The sequence below is a fragment of the Pseudophryne corroboree genome, chromosome 6, assembly GCF_028390025.1.
Source record: "Pseudophryne corroboree isolate aPseCor3 chromosome 6, aPseCor3.hap2, whole genome shotgun sequence".
Lineage (NCBI taxonomy): Eukaryota > Metazoa > Chordata > Amphibia > Anura > Myobatrachidae > Pseudophryne > Pseudophryne corroboree.
Genome location: NC_086449.1, coordinates 357,963,849 through 357,986,981, shown reverse-complemented (window position 1 = coordinate 357,986,981; position 23,133 = coordinate 357,963,849). Strand labels below are relative to the sequence as shown.

The 23,133-nt window shown below is 46.1% G+C and overlaps 1 protein-coding gene across 4 annotated transcripts in view; it reads left to right on the top strand.

Moving 5' to 3' along the window:
* Positions 1-23,133, top strand: part of SHANK3 (SH3 and multiple ankyrin repeat domains 3) — a 691,108-nt gene that overhangs the window by 437,461 nt on the left and 230,514 nt on the right. For all 4 annotated transcript variants that reach the window (XM_063926631.1, XM_063926630.1, XM_063926632.1 and 1 more), the window contains exon 13: positions 15,789-15,940. In XM_063926631.1, coding sequence (XP_063782701.1) covers positions 15,789-15,940 — 152 coding nt within the window. The remainder of the gene's footprint in view (positions 1-15,788; positions 15,941-23,133) is intronic.

Here is a 23,133-nt window from a genome sequence, read left to right as displayed (position 1 = left end):
AAACATATTCTTCGTGATCTGCCCGTGTTAATTCTGTCGGACGAGTTGGCAGAAGTGGCGTGAGTATGCCGCTAGGGCGGAACAAGGAGCAAAGCGACAATGGCAGAAGCTGAAATAGTTTTCCGCTGGGTGGTAAGACTGGTACGTTGTTCATGCCATGGCAGGTGGTTTCTTATTATTGGTTGGGTTAACACACAGGTTGTGTTACATGTTCTCTCAGCATAGGGCTGTATGTTTTTTCATACCGTGGGCTGGTATTCTGTTGAAGGCCATGTCTTGCGGTATGTTCGTGGTGTGAGCTGGTATAACACTCACTGTGTTTAAATTATAAATTATTTTCTCGAAATGTCCGTCTCTCCTGGGCACAGTTTTCTAACTGAGGTCTGGGAGAGGGGCATAGAGGGAGGAGCCAGTTCACACCCAGTTTAAGTCTTTATAGTGTGCCCAAGCTCCTGCGGATCCGTCTATACCCCATGGTCCTTTTGGAGTCCCCAGCATCCTCTAGGACTAGAAGAAAAGGATTTACCGGTAGGTACTAATATCCTATTATTTGGAAAGTGACTATTTTATGTAGTTACATAGTAACATAGTCAGTGAGGTTGAAAAGAGGCAAACTGCCAATCGGGTTCAACCTGTATTCTGTGTTAATCTATTCATATTATAACGTGCTTGCTGAAGTAATGGCTTAGTACCAAATGACAACAATGATTCTTACCACTCCCAGGTAATGTAATGTCAATATGTTAAATGCTATAGCCCTGGATACATCTACCAGTAAGGAATATGTCCAATCCACTTTTAAATACATTTACAGAGTCTGCCATTATTACCCTCTCCGGCAGGGCGTTCCAAATCTTTATTGCCCTTACGTGAAGAACCCTTTCCTACGTTGTGTACTGAATTTCCTCTCCTCTAACCTAAGCGAGTGCCCACGCTTCCTATACAGAGTTCTTTTAATAAACAAATCCGCTGCTAGCTCCTTGTAATTACCCTTCACATATTTGAAGATATTAATAATGTCTCCTCTTAGACGCCTCTTTTCTAGTGTATACATATTTAACCTAGCAAGCCTTTCCTCGTACTCCAGAGACTCTAACCCTTTAATCAGTTTAGTAGCTCTTCTTTGCACTCTTTCTAGTTTCCCGATATTTTTTTCATAATACGGTGCCCAGAACTTGACACAATATTCCAGGTTCGGACGAACCAATGATTTGTACAGTGGCAGGATTACATCCTCGTCCCTTGTCTCTATGCCCCGTTGAATGCACGCAAGCACTTTACTTGTCTTCTTTGCTGCACTTTGATTTTGTGTACTGTTATTAAGCCTATTATCTATGAGCACCCCCAAATCTTTTTCCACCATAGTTTCCCCTATACTTTCCCCATCTAGAGTGTAGGATGCATGTGTGTGTTTTTTTTCCAAAATGCATAACTTTGCATTTTTCTATATTAAACCGAATTCCCCATTTAGACGCCCAGGTTTCCAGTTTAACTAAGTCATTCTGTAAAGACTCCACATCGCCTTCTGAATTAATTACGGTACACAGTTTAGTATCATCTGCAAAGATTGACACTGTGCTTTCCAGGCCTATTCTTAGATCATTGATAAATATAGTGAAGAGCAGTGGGCCAAGAACTGACCCCTGTGGTATTCCGCTGACTACTCGTTGCACTCTGTTATCCAGCCAATTACTTATCCATGTACAAATAATATAACATAGACCAAGTTCCCGTAATTTGTTGATCGGTCTCCTATGAGGCACTGTATCGAAAGCTTTTGCAAAATCTAAATACACCACATCCACTGCTTTTCCATAGTCAAGATTCTTGCCCACTTCCTCGTAGAAGCTAATTAAGTTGGTTTGGCATGATCTGTCCCTTACAAACCCATGCTGACTTTTACTAATAAACTTTGTAGCCTGTAGGTGATCCCCTATGCTATCCCTAAAATGCCTTCCAATATTTTACCCACTATAGAGGTTAAACTAACTGGTCTATAGTTTCCAGGATCATTTTTATTTCCCATTTTAAATAAAGGCACTACCTCCGCTATGCGCCAATCCCTTGGTACCATGCCTGATCTAATTGAACTATGGAAAATCAAGTATAGGGGTTTTGCTAGCTGTAACCTAAGCTCCATAATAATCCTTGGATGAATACTGCCTGGGCCTGGTGATTTATTAATCTTCACGTTACCTAGTTTCTTCAGGACTACTTTCTCACTTAAACAAGCATCAAGCCAAGAGTCATTACCTTCACTGTCGTTATGCACTAATGTCACCGGCTCATCCTCCCTGGTAAATACTGATGAAAAAAAATTGTTCAATATTTCCGCTTTTAATTTGTCATCATTTATCAAAGCTCCCAATTCATCTTTCAAAGGGCCTACATTCTCCTTCTTTAACCTTTTACTGTTTATCTATTTTTCTCTGACGTCCTAAGTGGATGCTGGGGACTCCGTCAGGACCATGGGGATTAGCGGCTCCGCAGGAGACAGGGCACAAAAATAAAAGCTTTAGGACTAGGTGGTGTGCACTGGCTCCTCCCCCTATGACCCTCCTCCAAGCCTCAGTTAGGTTTTTGTGCCCGGCCGAGAAGGGTGCAATCTAGGTAGCTCTCCTGAGCTGCTTGGAATAAAAGTATAGACTTAGGTTTTTTTTATTTTTAGTGAGTCCTGCTGGCAACAGGCTCACTGCATCGAGGGACTAAGGGGAGAAGAAGCGAACTCACCTGCGTGCAGAGTGGATTGGGCTTCTTGGCTACTGGACATTAGCTCCAGAGGGACGATCACAGGCCCAGCCATGGATGGGTCCCGGAGCCGCGCCGCCGGCCCCCTTACAGATGCTGAAGACAGAAAAGGTCCAGAAATCGGCGGCAGAAGACGTCCATGTCTTCATAAAGGTAGCGCACAGCACTGCAGCTGTGCGCCATTGCTCTCAGCACACTTCACACCGCGGTCACTGAGGGTGCAGGGCGCTGGGGGGGGGGGCGCCCTGAGACGCAATGAAAACACTATATATGACTAAAAATACATCACATATAGCTCCTGGGCTATATGGATGTATTTAACTCCTGTCATTTTACCTCAGAAAAAGCGGGAGAGAGGCCGCCGAGAAGGGGGCGGAGCCTATCTCCTCAGCACACAAACGCCATTTTTCCACACAGCTCCGCTGGTAGGAAGGCTCCCAGACTCTCCCCTGCACTCCTGCACTACAGAAACAGGGTAAAAAAGAGAGGGGGGGCACTTATTTGGCTAGATATAGATATATTGCAGCTATAAGGGATAGACACTTATTTATAAGGTTGTCCCTATACATATATAGCGCTTTGGTGTGTGCTGGCAAACTCTCCCTCTGTCTCCCCAAAGGGCTAGTGGGGTCCTGTCCTCTATCAGAGCATTCCCTGTGTGTGTGCTGTGTGTCGGTACGCGTGTGTCGACATGTATGAGGAGGAAAATGGTGTGGAGGCGGAGCAATTGCCTGTATTAGTGATGTCACCCCCTAGGGAGTCGACACCTGACTGGATGGTCTTATTTAAGGAATTACGTGATAGTGTCAGCACTTTACAGAAAACTGTTGACGACATGAGACAGCCGGCAAATCAGTTAGTGCCTGTCCAGGCGTCTCAGACACCGTTGGGGGCTCTAAAGCGCCCATTACTTCAGTCGGTCGACACAGACACGGACACGGACACTGACTCCAGTGTCGACGGTGAAGAAACAAACGTATTTTCCAGTAGGGCCACACGTTACATGATCACGGCAATGAAGGAGGCTTTGCATATTTCTGATACTACAAGTACCACAAAAAAGGGTATTATGTGGGGTGTGAAAAAACTACCCGTAGTTTTTCCTGAATCAGAAGAATTAAATGAAGTGTGTGATGATGCGTGGGTTTCCCCCGATAAAAAACTGCTAATATCTAAGAAATTATTGGCATTATATCCTTTCCCGCCAGAAGTTAGGGCGCGTTGGGAAACACCCCCTAGGGTGGATAAGGCACTCACACGCTTATCAAAACAAGTGGCGTTACCGTCTCCTGATACGGCCGCCCTCAAGGAACCAGCTGATAGGAAGCTGGAAAATGTCCTAAAAAGTATATACACTCATACTGGTGTTATACTGCGACCAGCGATTGCCTCAGCCTGGATGTGCAGCGCTGGGGTGGCTTGGTCGGATTCCCTGACTGAAAATATTGATACCCTTGACAGGGACAGTATTTTATTGACTATAGAGCGTTTAAAAGATGCGTTTCTATATATGCGTGATGCACAGAGGGATATTTGCACCCTGGCATCAAGAGTAAGTGCGATGTCCATTTCTGCCAGAAGATGTTTATGGACACGACAGTGGTCAGGTGATGCGGATTCCAAACGGCACATGGAAGTATTGCCGTATAAAGGGGAGGAGTTATTTGGGGTCGGTCTTTCGGACCTGGTGGCCACAGCAACAGCTGGAAAATCCACCTTTTTACCCCAACTCACCTCTCGGCAGAAAAAGACACCGTCTTTTCAGCCTCAGTCCTTTCGTCCCCATAAGGGCAAGCGGGCAAAAGGCCAGTCATATCTGCCCCGGGGTAGAGGAAAGGGAAAAAGACTGCAGCAGACAGCCTCTTCCCAGGAACAGAAGCCCTCCACCGCTTCTGCCAAGTCCTCAGCATGACGCTGGGGCCTTACAAGCGGACTCAGGTGCGGTGGGGGGTCGTCTCAAGAGTTTCTGCGCGCAGTGGGCTCACTCGCAAGTAGACCCCTGGATCCTACAGGTAGTATCCCAGGGGTACAGATTGGAATTCGAGACGTCTCCCCCTCGCAGGTTCCTGTAGTCTGCTTTACCAACGTCTCCCTCCGACAGGGAGGCAGTATTGGAAGCAATTCACAAGCTGTATTCCCAGCAGGTGATAATAAAAGTACCCCTCCTACAACAGGGAAAGGGGTATTATTCCACACTATTTGTGGTACCGAAGCCAGACGGCTCGGTGAGACCTATTCTAAATCTGAAATCTTTGAACACTTACATACAAAGGTTCAAATTCAAGATGGAGTCACTCAGAGCAGTGATAGCGAACCTGGAAGAAGGGGACTATATGGTGTCCCTGGACATCAAGGATGCTTACCTTCATGTCCCAGTTTGCCCTTCTCACCAAGGGTACCTCAGGTTCGTAGTACAGGACTGTCATTATCAGTTTCAGACGCTGCCGTTTGGATTGTCCACGGCACCCCGGGTCTTTACCAAGGTAATGGCCGAAATGATGATTCTTCTTCGAAGAAAAGGCGTCTTAATTATCCCTTACTTGGACGATCTCCTGATAAGGGCAAAGTCCAGGGAACAGTTGGAGGTCGGAGTAGCACTATCTCGGGTACTGCTACAACAGCACGGCTGGATTCTAAATATTCCAAAATCGCAGCTGATCCCAACGACACGTCTGCTGTTCCTAGGGATGATTCTGGAAAGCCAGGGAGTTATCCGAGCTAGTCAGGAACCTCCTAAAACCAGGAAAAGTGTCAGTGCATCATTGCACAAGGGTCCTGGGAAAAATGGTGGCTTCTTACGAAGCGATTCCATTCGGCAGATTTCACGCAAGAACTTTTCAGTGGGATCTGCTGGACAAATGGTCCGGATCGCATCTTCAGATGCATCAGCGGATAACCCTGTCTCCGAGGACAAGGGTGTCTCTTCTGTGGTGGCTGCAGAGTGCTCATCTACTAGAGGGCCGCAGATTCGGCATTCAGGATTGGATCCTGGTGACCACGGATGCCAGCCTGAGAGGCTGGGGAGCAGTCACACAGGGAAGAAATTTCCAGGGAAAGTGGTCAAGTCTAGAGACTTCTCTCCACATAAATATACTGGAGCTAAGGGCAATTTACAATGCTCTATGCCTAGCAAGACCTCTGCTTCAATGTCAGCCGGTGCTGATCCAGTCGGACAACATCACGGCAGTCGCCCACGTAAACAGACAGGGCGGCACAAGAAGCAGGAGGGCAATGGCAGAAGCTGCAAAGATTCTCCGCTGGGCGGAGAATCATGTGATAGCACTGTCAGCAGTGTTCATTCCGGGAGTGGACAACTGGGAAGCAGACTTCCTCAGCAGGCACGATCTTCACCCGGGAGAGTGGGGACTTCACCCAGAAGTCTTCCACATGATTGTGAACCGTTGGGAAAGACCAAAGGTGGACATGATGGCGTCCCGCCTCAACAAAAAACTGGACAGGTATTGCGCCAGGTCAAGGGACCCTCAGGCAATAGCTGTGGATGCTCTGGTAACACCGTGGGTGTACCAGTCAGTGTATGTGTTCCCTCCTCTTCCTCTCATACCCAAGGTACTGAGAATTATAAGACGGAGAGGAGTAAGAACTATACTCGTGGCTCCGGATTGGCCAAGAAGGACTTGGTACCCGGAACTTCAAGAGATGCTCACAGAGGACCCATGGCCTCTGCCGCTAAGAAGGGACTTGCTTCAGCAAGGACCCTGTCTGTTCCAAGACTTACCGCGGCTGCGTTTGACGGCATGGCGGTTGAACGCCGGATCCTAAGGGAAAAAGGCATTCCGGAAGAGGTCATACCTACCCTGGTCAATGCCAGGAAGGAGGTGACCGCACAACATTATCACCGCATTTGGCGAAAATATGTGGCGTGGTGTGAGGCCAGGAAGGCCCCCACGGAGGAATTTCAACTGGGTCGATTCCTGCATTTCCTGCAAACAGGAGTGTCTATGGGCCTCAAATTGGGGTCCATTAAGGTTCAAATTTCGGCCCTGTCAATTTTCTTCCAGAAAGAATTGGCTTCAGTTCCTGAAGTCCAGACGTTTGTCAAGGGAGTACTGCATATACAACCCCCTTTTGTGCCTCCAGTGGCACCGTGGGATCTCAACGTAGTTCTGGGATTCCTCAAATCACATTGGTTTGAACCGCTCAAATCTGTGGATTTGAAATATCTCACATGGAAAGTGACCATGCTGTTGGCCCTGGCCTCGGCCAGGCGAGTGTCAGAATTGGCGGCTTTGTCTCACAAAAGCCATATTTGATTTTCCATTCGGACAGGGCAGAACTGCGGACGCGTCCCCAGTTTCTCCCTAAGGTGGTGTCAGCGTTTCACCTGAACCAACCTATTGTGGTGCCTGCGGCTACTAGGGACTTGGAGGACTCCAAGTTGCTGGACGTTGTCAGGGCCCTGAAAATATATGTTTCCAGGACGGCTGGAGTCAGGAAAACTGACTCGCTGTTTATCCTGTATGCACCCAACAAGCTGGGTGCTCCTGCTTCTAAGCAGACGATTGCGCGTTGGATTTGTAGTACAATTCAGCTTGCACATTCTGTGGCAGACCTGCCACAGCCAAAATCTTGAAAGGCCCATTCCACAAGGAAGGTGGGCTCATCTTGGGCGGCTGCCCGAGGGGTCTCGGCTTTACAACTTTGCCGAGCTGCTACTTGGTCAGGGGCAAACACGTTTGCAAAATTCTACAAATTTGATACCCTGGCTGAGGAGGACCTGGAGTTCTCTCATTCGGTGCTGCAGAGTCATCTGCACTCTCCCGCCCGTTTGGGAGCTTTGGTATAATCCCCATGGTCCTGACGGAGTCCCCAGCATCCACTTAGGACGTCAGAGAAAATAAGAATTTACTTACCGATAATTCTATTTCTCGTAGTCCGTAGTGGATGCTGGGCGCCCATCCCAAGTGCGGATTGTCTGCAATACTTGTACATAGTTATTGTTACAAAAATCGGGTTGTTATTGTTGTGAGCCATCTTTTCAGAGGCTCCTCTGTTATCATGCTGTTAACTGGGTTCAGATCACAAGTTGTACAGTGTGATTGGTGTGGCTGGTATGAGTCTTACCCGGGATTCAAAATCCTTCCTTATTGTGTACGCTCGTCCGGGCACAGTATCCTAACTGAGGCTTGGAGGAGGGTCATAGGGGGAGGAGCCAGTGCACACCACCTAGTCCTAAAGCTTTTATTTTTGTGCCCTGTCTCCTGCGGAGCCGCTAATCCCCATGGTCCTGACGGAGTCCCCAGCATCCACTACGGACTACGAGAAATAGAATTATCGGTAAGTAAATTCTTATTATATAACTTTTTAGGATTGGTTTTACTCTATATCGATTTTTTTTTTCCGTTTATAATTTTAGCTGCCCTTATCGCTTATTAACATTTTTTATTGCATTCCTTGTAATACTGGAATGACTCCTCCCCTCCATTAGATTTAAATGTTTTGAAAGCATGCCTCTTATTAGCCATTGCTTCCTTGACCACCTTATTGAGCCACATTGGTTTTTGCTTAGTACTCCTGCATTTACTGCTCATGGGAATGAATTTGTGAATATTGTTTTCAAGCAACCCTTTTAAAGCTTCCCACATTTCCGATGTGTCCTTGCCTTGAAACAAAACTTCCCAGTCAATGTCGTTTAGTGCCCGTCTCAGGATGTTGAAGTTAGCTCTTCTAAAGTTAAATGTTTTGGTCGCTGCCTTATAGCTATGTTTCTTAAAACTGATGTCGAATGTGATCATATAGTGGTCACTGTTTCCCAGGGTCTCCCCAACTTTAGTGTTTGAAATAATGTCCACATTATTGGTAATAACTAGGTCCAGAATAGTTTTACCTCTAGTTGGGTCCTTAACTAATTGAGTCGAATTGATCCTTCAATATATTTAAAAACCTGCTGCTCCTGGTTTTTACACATGAATCGTTACTCCAATTTATATCAGGATAGTTAAAGTCCCCTGACACTAGGGTGTCCCCCATTCCTGCTACTTTTTCAATTTAGTGTAAGAGTTGTTCCTCATCGTGTATGCTAATATCCGGTTGCTTGTAGCACGTGCCAATGACTTGTTTCTTTGCCTCAGTGCCCCCTCTTAACCCATAGCGACTCCACGTTATCTCCTGCCCCCTCGAAAATACCCTCTATTAAGTTTGGTTTTAGAGATGGTTTAACAAAGAGACATACCCCTCCTCCCCTTTTGGTAGCCCTGTCCCTCCTAAAGAGAGAATATCCCTCCAAATTCGCAACCCAGTTGTGAGAGTCGTCCCACCATGTTTCCGTATTACCTATAATATCATACATAGACTGATGTAAGCCATTCCAATTCCCCATTTTACCCGATAGGCTTCTTGCGTTCGCAAGCATACATCTTAGCTTAGCCTCTCCCATGCCCATTAGATTCAATGGTATCTTATCTATATTTACAAGTGCTGTTCTAGAATTACTCTTACCGACTGTTAATCTCCTCCCTCCCTTTCCACCCCCTTCATACTTAATACAGCCTTCCTTGCTGCTATCTAAACCCCTCCTCCTGATGTTAGTATCTTCCCTTATGCTATGGACATCACTTTCTATATACCGTATTGTTGTACAATAATCATCAGTAGGTAATAAATTTGGAATATCTTGGGCAATACCTGTGTCAGTAATTCCGGTGTCAATACCCATGCAGATACCCTTGGCCTTGCCGGCTGATCTTTCACTCCCCCCTTCTCCTTCCCCAATTTGTTCACTACCCCCATCTTTCCTGTTCTCACTGTTTGATCCGTAGCATCTAGCTAAACCCTCCCCCTAGGCTCCTAGTTTAAAAGCTCCTCCAACCTTCTAATTATCCTACCGCCCCCCCACCCCACCCCCGCACCGCAGCCCCCTCCTAATTAATCTGGGGGAATATTACTTTCAAAACATACATACCATGGGTTATATTTAATATTTGGCAGTATATTGACTTTAAAATAAATTGTCCCGGGCCACTGTGCGTTGTGAACGGGGTTGCCGGGTCGATGCGACCCATTTCCCATTGCCACTGTATCAGATGATCTCCAAGCGCCGCCCCCGCACGTGTCACCAACCCGACAATATGGCGGGCTGGGGATAGCGGTGTGATAGGGGCTCAGGCGGGTTGCACCTGGGAAGCACCCATGTACGGCTCCCAGGTGCGACCCGCCAATAGTGGTCTAAAAGGGATATAAGTATCCACTCACAGCTCCCCTGCCTATGGCGACACAACCAAAATTAAGTTTAATTTACCCTCAATACTGCAAATAAGATCAGTTTCAATTACAACGTAAAATGTCACAGCAAACCCAGATTTGCCTGGTTTCCACAATATTTCACATGTTTTTGTGTTCTGCATACATGTGCAAGGTTGGGCCATTGGAAAACCCTGACAGATTGTGTACCTAACTGACTAGGGGAAAAGGCCTTGGGCTATTCAATTGGAGTACAGATGTGTCAACTTACATATTTGCTCCGTGCGCTACAAGTCGCGTTACATACAATGAGTGAGTGCCGTGTGACTTGGTAGCGCAGAGTGTCTTTTTTGCATTTTTCCTGTGAAGATGCGTCTTAGACGCAAAGTAATGTAATAGGACGCACAAGGAGCTTCTGCTTTTTAAAATGATATGCAGCATGCCTGTATTCTGTGACTGCGACTGTATTTGCATACAAAATGCTATGCTATAGTGTTTTCATAGAAAACACTGGAATGTGTAGCATTTTGGATGCAGATAAAACGGCAATTACACACAGAATATAGGCATGCCGCATATCATTTTAGTAAGCAGAAGCGGCTTGTGTGTCCTATTACATTACTTTGCGTTTAAGATGTATTTTGGAGGAAAAACACAAAAGAAGATGCTCGGCTACAGAGTCCCGCAACGACATGGCATGGCTCCAGCAAGGATGTAAGATGACACATCTGTATATTTACTAAACAGCGGGTTCTAGCCATGGAATCTAAAATGAATAATATTAAATTGCAAAACACACCTGTTTTGGCATTTAATATTATTGTTGTTTTACATACTGTCTGAATACATACCGTCTTTACATCCCTTAGCATGTGTGAAAACCAACAGAGGGTCTGATTCAGAGATGGACGAAAACTCAAAGACGCTTTTAAGCGGCTTTAAATTACCATCCGATTTGAAGGAGGGAACATGCAGGAGACGTCTCAGTAGAAGAGAACCCACTAGTCACAATTATGCTTTCCTTCTAAGCTTCCCTTCCTTCGCCTTTTAAATGTGGTTAACAAAATTGATTTTGTTTTAAGCCAAAAACAAAAGAGAACTTTATGAAAATGCCTGCATATAGCAGTCCCTGGGGCTCCTCTTAGGAAAACTGATCAGATGTGACCATGCCATCTTAGGCTTTCCCTGACACGGTCGCATTTGAACTATCGACCTGGAACTATCGATCTGTACACCGTAAAAAAATATATATGTATATATATGTACAAAATTGTTGATTTTCTTTAATAGACAAATCTGCATATTTGTTAATAGAGGTTGAGTATCCCTTATCCAAAATGCTTGGGACCAGAGGTATTTTGGATATCAGATTTTTTCCGTATTTTGGAATAATTGCATACCATAATGAGATATCATGGTGATGGGACCTAAATCTAAGCACAGAATGCATTTATGTTTCATATACACCTTATACACACAGCCTGAGGGTAATTTTAGCCAATATTTTTTATAACTTTGTGCATTAAACAAAGTGTGTGTACATTCACACAATTCATTTATGTTTCATATACACCTTGTGCACACAGCCTGAAGGTCATTTAATACAATATTTTTAATAACTTTGTGTATTAAACAAAGTTTGTGTACATTGAGCCATCAAAAAACAAAGGTTTCACTATCTCACTCTCACTCAAAAAAGTATGTATTTCGGAATATTCCGTATTTCGGAATATTTGGATATGGGATACTCAACCTGTATAATTATACTGAATCGGGTCTAAATATTTTTCATTTCATAATTTGATAATTTAAAAAAAATCTACAATTTTGAGGACATTTTTGGAAAAAATATTAGACTGTTAAGTGGTTAAGTTGGAGGGGTGTAGTACGGTATGCCGGCGGTCAGGCTCCCGGCGACCAGCATACCGGCGCCGGGAGCCCGACCGCCGGCATACCGACAGCGTGGCGAGCGCAAAGGAACCCCTTGCGGGCTCGCTGCGCTCACCACGCTGCGGGCACGGTGGCGCGCCACACTATTTTATTCTCCCTCCAGGGGGGTCGTGGACCCCCACGAGGGAGAATAGTTGTCGGGATTCCGGCGCCGGTATAATGTGCGCCGGGATCCCGACATTCAGCATACAGAAGACCACCCAAGTTGGAGCTGTCATCTAAAGAAACAAGATCATTATATTTTTAAATAATGTAAATTTGTAAGGTAAGTTAGTTCAGTTTAATTAGCGTTATTAATCTTTTCTATTTTTGAGCTACAGCTGCTAAAAGGATAACAGTAATCTTTTACATGCTTCAGGAGTAACCATTCTACTAAAAGAAATAAAAAAATAGTCAGTAGTGCAGCCCAATACTGCCTTGATAAAGAGCCCAGTTCGAAATGCGCTGGCAGGAGCTACCTGCTACACCACCAATCCTATTCTAGTGGCTTAGGTCAGTGGCATCTGGACCATCTTGCATAAAAGATCTATCTATCTAGTACAATGTAGATACAATTTGCGGCATACAGCCATATTATTTAATTTATTTACTAAATTATTAAAATTAAGCATTGCAAAGGACAGGGGCCCTCATTCCGAGTTGTTCGCTCGGTATTTTTCATCGCATCGCAATGAAAATCCGCTTAGTACGCATGCGCAATGTTCGCACTGCGACTGCGCCAAGTAACTTTGCTATGTAGAAAGTAATTTTACTCACGGCTTTTTCATCGCTCCGGCGAACGTAATGTGATTGACAGGAAATGGGTGTTACTGGGCGGAAACACGGCGTTTCAGGGGCGTGTGGCTGAAAACGCTACCGTTTCCGGAAAAAACGCAGGAGTGGCCGGAGAAACGGTGGGAGTGCCTGGGCGAACGCTGGGTGTGTTTGTGACGTCAACCAGGAACGACAAGCACTGAACTGATCGCACAGGCAGAGTAAGTCTGGAGCTACTCTGAAACTGCTAAGTAGTTAGTAATCGCAATATTGCGAATACATCGGTCGCAATTTTAAGAAGCTAAAATTCACTCCCAGTAGGCGGCGGCTTAGCGTGTGTAACTCTGCTAAATTCGCCTTGCGACCGATCAACTCGGAATGAGGGCCAGGATTCTTGCTGTTCTTGAGAAACCAGGTGAAGTAGCTCATAACATGCCGGTATTCAATTATCCGCAATCATTGATTCAGTATTCAGGTAGCCACGATATGCCAGTGTGAGCTGCGGTTTATTGGTGATCTGTTTCACTTGCCTCAGGCAGGCGAAGCAAAATCCCGTAAACAGGTACGAAAAACGGGTCTTTTTCTACCGAAAACACTCCGGTTTCACTGAATCTGTGTGTTTTCGGGAGAGAATGTACTATTATTCGGGTGACCTAATTGGATAGTCCGAAAAACGAATTGAAGAAACATTAGAGTTTTTCACTCCTGATGTTTCGTCATGGGTAATTGAATATCAGCCAAAGTATTTTTTGAAAGGTCATATTTTTTATGAGAGATGATCATGTACAGAATACCCATTCTGATCTGAGTAAGTTAAGTTATATACATTATTTTGCTTTTGGCTTAACATGTAGAACTTATTTTTGCAGTCATGCAGATGTGGGTGCACACTACCACCTAATATTAGTTATTTTAATTATTATAGCATGCAATGTAAGCCTTGTAGTATAGTGATGCACCTACTCTTTTAAAGCAAGACCTGAATTGAACATCATTTTGCTCATCCTCAGCACACCTACATGAAGGCTAAGCTACAGTACTGTTCCCTTACTCCACAGTCAGTTGTGATGCTTTCCATCAGCTGCTCATCATATTTTGGTCCTTAGGGTATTGCTCATGTACCTACTTGTTGCAGATATGGGCCACAATTCATGCAAAACCTGTAAAGTTTCCTAGACAATGTGAGTACTATGCTGCATGCTATAATCATGGTGACCATGTCTGGTGACAGTGGCCCATGAAAATGGCAATGCATGGTGGATAAGACTTGCCACAGTAATTCAGTATCTTTTCAAAGTCAATGAACCCAAACAGAAGCAAGATCTCTCATAGTCCAGCTTACCTGCATGGTCATATTCTTTTTACAAAGAGTCATCAGTGACTACAGTCCTATTCCCTAAACAGAAGCACAATGTCACAGTACAGCTTACCCTCACAGGCCTATTCTATTAGGAAAAGGTACAGTAATATAGTCTAGCAGCCTCTTGTGGGAAGGTCTATCATAATGTATGTATAATGTGGACAAGTCACTTTCTGCAAAGCTACTGTAGGTATATGCTTTCTATACTGTATATTGTAGTGATGTCTGCACACAGAGCACTTGCTCAGTCTAATGTGGAGTGGTCTCGCTGTTTATAGTCAACAGTCTCTTTCCATGTCACATTTTGCATTAATATTCAGCTCCCATCACACACTCTCTGCAGTAATTCAAAATCTGTCAGGCAGCAGAGAGGAGGGAGAGAGTGAAAGTGAGAGGGAACGAAGGAGGAAAACGGGATGGGAAGAGAGAAGGGACAAAATATTTGTTGAGACAGAATAAAAATGACGTGCGAAATATAGAATTGATGGATAAGATATATCTAAATACCTGCTGAGTGATTGCATTTAGAAATAAACGTGGATGACTATGATAAGAAGCACTGACACTGAAGGAGAATGTAAACAGATGATATAGGATAATTGACATAATGAAAGGTAATAAGATAGATATGAAACAAAAGAACGGGCATTGGAATATTACAGATTTCTGGAAGATAGAGCAAGTTGAAGGTAAAGAGCATGGGAATTGGAAAAGGGCGAGAGACTATACAGGAGCAGGGAAACAAATGCCTGAAGGAAAGTGGATGGAGAACAGCAGATGCAGAAAAAAGATAAACCAGGTGAAATGGAAAGTGAGTATTAGGTAGGAAATAGAAGTGAGAAAGCAGAGACTGAAAGAGATTAATCAGGAAGGAATAGAAGTGAGAGAGAGGCCAAAGAGATAAGACCAGTGATAGACGATGAAGGGCTGCCTATTGATCAAGGTGAAGATTGGTGAGTGCGGGGTGGGGGTTAGCAGGTCTGGGTATTGTAGAATGCCAGGGGGAGAGAGAAGCATGAATGGACAACCCCCCCTTCTCCTCCCCTTGTCCTCCCTCCTCACTCTCCCCCTCCTCTGCTGCTGACAGTTTAACTGGAACGGCAAAAGAACAGGGAGAACTGCAGACAGCCGTGCTTTCCCTGAGCCTCTCCATCCATCCCTTTGACGATCCCTCCATCCCTCAAATGCCCTCCCCCCTTCTGTCCATCTCCTTGTATTCCTCTCCTGTTGTCTCGCTATATATTCATTTATCTCCCCATCCACCCCTTATTAGCCCTCCTCTTCTTCCATTTCCTCTCCCTACTAGATTCTTACTCTCCATCGTTCTGATTCACTCTATCCTTGTTCATCTGTCCTTCTCTATCCCTTTTCTGTTTTCCTTTCAATTTCACCTTCATCCCATCTTATCTCACACAGCTCAGGCTTCCATGTGGCTTTCTTTCTCTGATTTAATTTTTGATCTTTGCTTTGGATTTTGTGGGCTGGTGGGAGGGGTAGAGGTGATTTAAGGACAAGTAGAGTACAAAGTTGTCCTCAGTAAGGTGTGGGGACTTATGGTGCAGGAGAGCAAGGTTTTCCAGGAGGTTGTAATAACAAGATGAATTGGGGGGAATGTTTGAGTCCCAGTATGGAGATTTGGGGTCCTACAGCAAGCCTCAAGGGCCACCACCCCCCTCAAAGTTGAGATGTCAGTGACACTGTGGGGGAGTTGTGAGCTACTGGCCTCTCACATGGCACGCCCACATCCACTCAGCACCATCACCTATGTGTTTGTTTACAGCCCCGGGCCCCTGGATATGAGGAGCACCGGCCCTCGGGGGCCCAAAAGAAAACTGTACAGCGCAGTCCCTGGGAGAACGTTCATAGCAGTGAAGTCGTACGAACCACAAGGACCTGGCGAGATCCAACTCAACAGAGGGGAGAGAGTGAAGGGTGAGTGTGAGACTCCAACATCCATCATTTTGCAGTTTAGGGAAACCAAATAACACAGTAAACCAAATATACATACAAAAGCGTTCACTGAATGGGATACAGCCCGCTATATAAGCAAGAGCTGGAGAAAGGTTACTCAGATACAATGCGCAGAGTCAGCGCATACCTACTCTAGCCAAGCACAAGAGGATTCTCCAGTTTTACAGTTTTTCATTGTAAATTTACATGTACATCATATAGACCCAGATATACTCAAATCAACTGAGAAATAGGAAGAAAGGTAAGAATGCTGTAATCACCAAGGTTATGGGACAAACTACATACCTTACAGTATATGTTAGAGAGATATTGTGACAGAGACACAGAGATATTCAGTATGTGTATTACATAAGCCATATCCCTACTCTTTTAAGGTACAGATATGTCCTCATATATCTTTACTGCAGTCACGCTAAACAGCCCCTCTTGGCACGCAAGATCGCATGAGAGTCTTCTAGCGCTGGGTGCCTTTTTTGCTTATTTTTTTGCCGAAAATGCGTCTTAGTTGCAATGGATTGTGACTAGGATGAAAAGGAGACTGTGCTGATTACTTTGATATATGACACTTTGTGACTGAGGGGTCTATTTACTAAGCCTTGGATGGAGATAAAGTGGACAGAGATAACATACTAGCCAATCGGCTCCTAGATGTCATTTTTCAAACACAGTCTGTGATACGGCAGTTAGGAGCTGATTGGCTGTTACTCTATCTTCGTCCACTTTATCTCCATCCAAGGCTTACTAAATAGACCCTTAGTCCCTGGGGTATATGTACTAAGGGGTATATTCAATAGGAGTCGGATCCATTCCGACATGCAGTTGTCGGAATGGATTCGACAACCCCTATTCAATGGACGGCCAAATCTGACTGTCGGATTTGGCCGTCCTGTCAGGCTGCTGCTGTCAGCAGCTGCGGATGCGCTGACAGCAGCGGCCAGGGGAGCATAGAGTGGCGGCCGTGAGCGGGAGGGGCTGGCTGCAGGGGACATATGTGGAGCCGCAGGCGGAGCTGGCAGCAGGAAGAGAGGTGCTCCTGCGGCGGGGGGAGCATTGATCGGCGGCCGCCGGGAGGTGCTGGCAGCAGGGAAACATATCTGCAGTGGTGGGGGGAGGCGCTGCAGGGAGAGAGGTGACTGGCCGGGAGACGGCCAGGCACCTCTCTCCCTGCAACGCCTCCCCCCGCCGCCGCAGACATGTCCCCCCGCAGCCTGCTCCTCCCGCCGGCCGCCGATCTCTGCTCCCCCCGCCGCCGCAGCACCACTAGTCTCCTCATCTCAATACGACTTTTTTAAGTCCGATTGAGATTGTCGGAAACGGGGCTAAAACGTTTCGGGTTTGGCCTCGCTTCCGACAATGCACGATCAGCGTGCATTCCGACAAGTCGGGTTTCCCGACTTGTCGGAATAAACGGGGCACTAATGAATAGGTCGGAACCCCTTCCGACCTAAAACTGTCGGAAGAGCTTCCGACAGTTATTGAATATACCCCTAAGGTGCGGGTTTATAGACGTGTAGATGTTGCCCATATCCACCACTCAGTGTCTACTTATCATTTATCTAGCACCTTCTAGAAGATAATGGCTAGAATTGATTGGTTGCTATGGGCAACATCTCCATTTCTATAAATCCGCACCTTAGTAAATATACCCCTTTGATTCTGTGTACGAATTGCTCCAATGTAGCAGATTTTTTCCAATGCAAATTCTGTTCTGTTACGTATACAGGTCCCGATTCAGTAAGGATTGCAAATTCTGCTTTTTAGCAGAATTTGCAATCCTGTTGCTCGCATGCTGGGGGCCGCCCATCGCAGGGCAAGGCCACCCAGCATGCTACCTGCCACCTCACCCCTGCGACCACACTGAAATTGCGGTCGCATTGTAATTTCAACATGAACGCAGAAAGTAAGGAAGCCTCCTGACGGCGCAGCCTGGCTGCGATGGCAGGAGGGCCGCCACCATCTTTTAGATCGGAGTGGCTGCGTGTGACGACCCCCACGCCACGCCCCCCTGTTTGACTGCTGCCACCCCTGTTTCCTTTACACTGCTCCGTTTCCGCCTAGGAAAACAAGCATTGCCGCCCCCTCCCCGCCCCGCGAACGCCTCTGCCTGATTGACAGACAGAGGCGTTTCCATTTACTGCAATATGTAATGTAATATATGAAATTAATTAGCACACTCTCCTTGTGCGTCATAGTCTTTGTGTTGTGACTAAGACGCATTTTCGGAAAAAAAGATGCTTGACGTTAACAGAGTTACACGGAAGCTGGTAGCTCACTCATGCCAGGCATCTCAAACTGCATGGCGTATAGATGCTGGGTCTATAAGGATGCATCTGTAAGTGTATCACAGGGTTCGCTCACTATTGAGTTGTGTGTATTAAATAAGCCTATCTGTATCACCTCAGATAGAATGAGGGAGCTTTTGTAATACATACACCTCAGATACATATTGGCTTCTGTAAGACATACTCCTCAGATACAGATGGATTTCTGTAATACACACACCTGATATATAGATGGGCTTCTGTAATACGCACACCTCAATAGCGAAGGGACCCTGTGAAACACATACCTCAAAAAATGTGCGTGTATTACAGAAGCCCCACCCTGTATCTGAGAGGTATGTTTACATAATCCTCCCCGTATCTGAGGTGAGTGTATTACAGAAGCTCCCCTGTATCTGAGGTGTGTGTGTTACAAAAGCTCCCCTGTATCTGAGGGGTGTGTATTACAGAATCATCCCCATATCTAAGGTGTGTGTAATACAGAAGCCACCCTTCCCTGTATCTGAGGAATATGTATTTCAGAAGCTCCCCTGTATCTGAGGTGTGTGTGTGTATTACAGAAACCCCTTGTATCTAAGGTATCTGTATTACAGAAGCCCCCCCCCCCCACACACACACACACACTCCGTATCTGCGGTGTTTGTATTACAGAAGCCTCAAGCCTCTGGTGTGTGTATTACAGGAGCTCCCTTGTATCTGAGGTGCATTTATTACAGAAGCCCCTCTGAATCTGAGTGGTGTGTATTACAGAGTTTCCCTGTATCTGAGTTGTATTATAGAAGTCTCTCTGTATCTGATGTGTGTGCATTACACAAGCCCCCCTGTATTTGAGATGTGTGTATTACAGAACTTGCCTGTATCTGAGGGGTGTGCATTACAGAAGCTCCCTGTATCTGATGTGTGTGTATTACAGAAGCCCCCTGTATCTGAGGTGTGTGTATTACAGAAGCCCCCTGTATCTGAGGTGTGTGTATTACAGAAGCCCCCCTGTACCTGAGGTGAGTGTATTACAGAAGCTTCCTGTATCTGATGTGTGTGTATTATAGAAGCCCCCCTGTATCTGAGGTGTGTGTATTACAGAAGCCCCCTGTATCTGATGTGTGTGTATTACAGAAGCCCCCCTGTACCTGAGGTGAGTGTATTACAGAAGCTCCCTGTATCTGATGTGTGTGTATTACAGAAGCCCCCTGTATCTGTGGTGTGTGTATTACAGAAGCCCCCTGTATCTGATGTGTGTGTATTACAGAAGCCCCCCTGTACCTGAGGTATGTGTATTACAGAAGCCCCCCTGTATCTGAGGTGTGTGTATTACAGAAGCTTCCTGTATCTGATGTGTGTGTATTATAGAAGCCCCCCTGTATCTGAGGTGCGTTTATTACAGAAGCCTCCTGCATTTGAGGTGTGTGTATTACAGAAGCTCCCTGTATCTGAGGTGTGTGTATTACAGAAGCCCCCTGTATCTGAGGTGTGTGTATTACAGAAGCCCCCCTGTATCTGAGGTGTGTGTATTACAGAAGCCTCCTGCATTTGAGGTGTGTGTATTACAGAAGCTCCCTGTATCTGAGGTGTGTGTATTACAGAAGCCCCCTGTATCTGAGGTGTGTGTATTACAGAAGCCCCCCTGTATCTGAGGTGTGTGTATTACATAAGGCCCCTGCCTCTGAGGTGTGTGTATTACAGAAGCTCCCTGTATCTGAGGTGTGTGTATTACAGAATCCCCCTGTATCTGAGGTGTGTCTATTACAGAAGCCTCCTGTATCTGGTGTGTGTGTATTACAGAAGCTCCCTGTATCTGATGTGTGTGTGTATTACAGAAGCCCCCTGTACCTGAGGTGAGTGTATTACAGAAGCTCCCTGTATCTGATGTGTGTGTATTACAGAAACCCCCCTGTACCTGAGGTGTGTGTATTACAGAAGCTCCCTGTATCTGATGTGTGTGTATTATAGAAGCCCCCCTGTATCTGAGGTGAGCGTATTACAGAAGCCGCCTGTATCTGTGTGTGTATTATAGTAGCTCCCTTGTATCTGAGGTGCGTTTATTACAGAAGCCTCCTGTTTCTGATGTGTGTGTATTACAGAAGCCCCCCTGTATCTGAGGTGTGTGTATTACAGAAGCCTCCTGCATTTGAGGTGTGTGTATTACAGAAGCTCCCATGTATCTGAGGTGAGTGTATTACAGAAGCCGCCTGTATCTGAGGTGTGTGTATTACAGAAGCCTCCTGTATCTGAGGTGTGTGTATTACAGAAGCCCCCTGTATCTGATGTGTGTGTATTACAGAAGCCCCCCTGTACCTGAGGTGTGTGTATTACAGAAGCCCCCCTGTATCTGAGGTGTGTGTATTACAGAAGCTTCCTGTATCTGATGTGTGTGTATTATAGAAGCCCCCCTTTATCTGAGGTGCGTTTATTACAGAAGCCTCCTGCATTTGAGGTGTGTGTATTACAGAAGCTCCCTGTATCTGAGGTGTGTGTATTACAGAAGCCCCCTGTATCTGAGGTGTGTGTATTACAGAAGCCCCCCTGTATCTGAGGTGTGTGTATTACAGAAGCCTCCTGCATTTGAGGTGTGTGTATTACAGAAGCTCCCTGTATCTGAGGTGTGTGTATTACAGAAGCCCCCTGTATCTGAGGTGTGTGTATTACAGAAGCCCCCCTGTATCTGAGGTGTGTGTATTACATAAGGCCCCTGCCTCTGAGGTGTGTGTATTACAGAAGCTCCCTGTATCTGAGGTGTGTGTATTACAGAATCCCCCTGTATCTGAGGTGTGTCTATTACAGAAGCCTCCTGTATCTGATGTGTGTGTATTACAGAAGCTCCCTGTATCTGATGTGTGTGTATTACAGAAGCCCCCTGTACCTGAGGTGAGTGTATTACAGAAGCTCCCTGTATCTGAGGTGTGTGTATTACAGAAGCTCCCTGTATCTGATGTGCCTGTATCTGATGTGTGTGTATTACAGAAGCCTCCTGTATCTGAGGTGTGTGTATTACAGAAGCTCCCTGTATCTGAGGTGTGTGTATTACAGAAGCTCCCTGTATCTGATGTGTGTGTATTACAGAAGCCTCCTGTATCTGATGTGTGTGTATTATAGAAGCCCCCCTGCATCTGAGGTGAGCGTATTACAGAAGCCGCCTGTATCTGTGTGTGTATTATAGTAGCTCCCTTGTATCTGAGGTGCGTTTATTACAGAAGCCTCCTGTTTCTGATGTGTGTGTATTACAGAAGCCCCCCTGTATCTGAGGTGTGTGTATTACAGAAGCCTCCTGCATTTGAGGTGTGTGTATTACAGAAGCTCCCATGTATCTGAGGTGAGTGTATTACAGAAGCCGCCTGTATCTGAGGTGTGTGTATTACAGAAGCCTCCTGTATCTGAGGTGTGTGTATTACAGAAGCTCCCTGTATCTGAGGTGTGTGTATTACAGAAGCCCCCTGTATCTGAGGTGTGTGTATTACAGAAGCCCCCCTGTATCTGAGGTGTGTGTATTACATAAGGCCCCTGCCTCTGAGGTGTGTGTATTACAGAAGCCCCCTGTATCTGAGGTGTGTGTATTACAGAATCCCCCTGTATCTGAGGTGTGTCTATTACAGAAGCCCCCTGTATCTGAGGTGTGTGTATTACAGAAGCCTCCTGTATCTGAGGTGTGTGTATTACAGAAGCTCCCTGTATCTGAGGTGTGTGTATTACAGAAGCCCCCTGTATCTGAGGTGTGTGTATTACAGAAGCCTCCTGTATCTGAGGTGTGTGTATTACAGAAGCCTCCTGTATCTGAGGTGTGTGTATTACAGAAGCCTCCTGCATTTGAGGTGTGTGTATTACAGAAGCTCCCATGTATCTGAGGTGAGTGTATTACAGAAGCCGCCTGTATCTGAGGTGTGTGTATTACAGAAGCCTCCTGTATCTGAGGTGTGTGTATTACAGAAGCTCCCTGTGGGCGGGATGTATTAACATACATCGCCGCCCCTCGCCGGTTACCGCAGCGATGTTGATCGCATATGTACTAACATATGCGATCAACATCGCGATGCGGTGACGGAGGCCCCCCGCGATACCTGTTAGGTGGTCTGCGGGGGGTCTCCGTCACCTCCCGGGGTCCCCACACTGGCTAGATGCCGGGAAGCAGCAGCAGGCTGCCCCCGGCACCTCCTCCTCCCCCCTGCAGCCGGAAGGACGTCCGGCTGCGTTGCTAGGGGGAGGAGGACACTACCTTCCGGGTCCAGGGCAGCCTGGAGGAAGGTAAGCCAGGGGGAAGGGGGGTCGGCGTCTGCGGCGGGGGTCGACGGTGTCGGCGGGTTGCGGCGGTCGGCGAAAAGAAGCCCATAGGCTTCTATAGGGTTTCGCCATCCAGAGATGGCGAAACCCTGGACGCCGAAAGCGCTGCGGTAGGGTCTTAGTAAATATGAAAATGCGGTAAAACCCCCGTTTTCGGGGGTTTTACCGCATTTTTGCTTTAGTACATCCCGCCCTGTATCTGAGGTGTGTGTATTACAGATGCCTCCTGTATCTGAGGTGTGTGTATTACAGAAGCCTCCTGTATCTGAGGTGTGTGTATTACAGAAGCTCCCTGTATCTGAGGTGTGTGTATTACAGAAGCCCCCTGTATCTGAGGTGTGTGTATTACAGAAGCCTCCTGTATCTGAGGTGTGTGTATTACAGAAGCCTCCTGTATCTGAGGTGTGTGTATTACAGAAGCTCCCTGTATCTGAGGTGTGTGTATTACAGAAGCCTCCTGTATCTGAGGTGTGTGTATTACAGAAGCTCCCTGTATCTGAGGTGTGTGTATTACAGAAGCACCCTGTATCTGAAGTGTGTGTATTACAGAAGGCCCCTGCCTCTGAGGTGTGTGTTACAGAAGCCCTCTGTATCTGAGGGGTG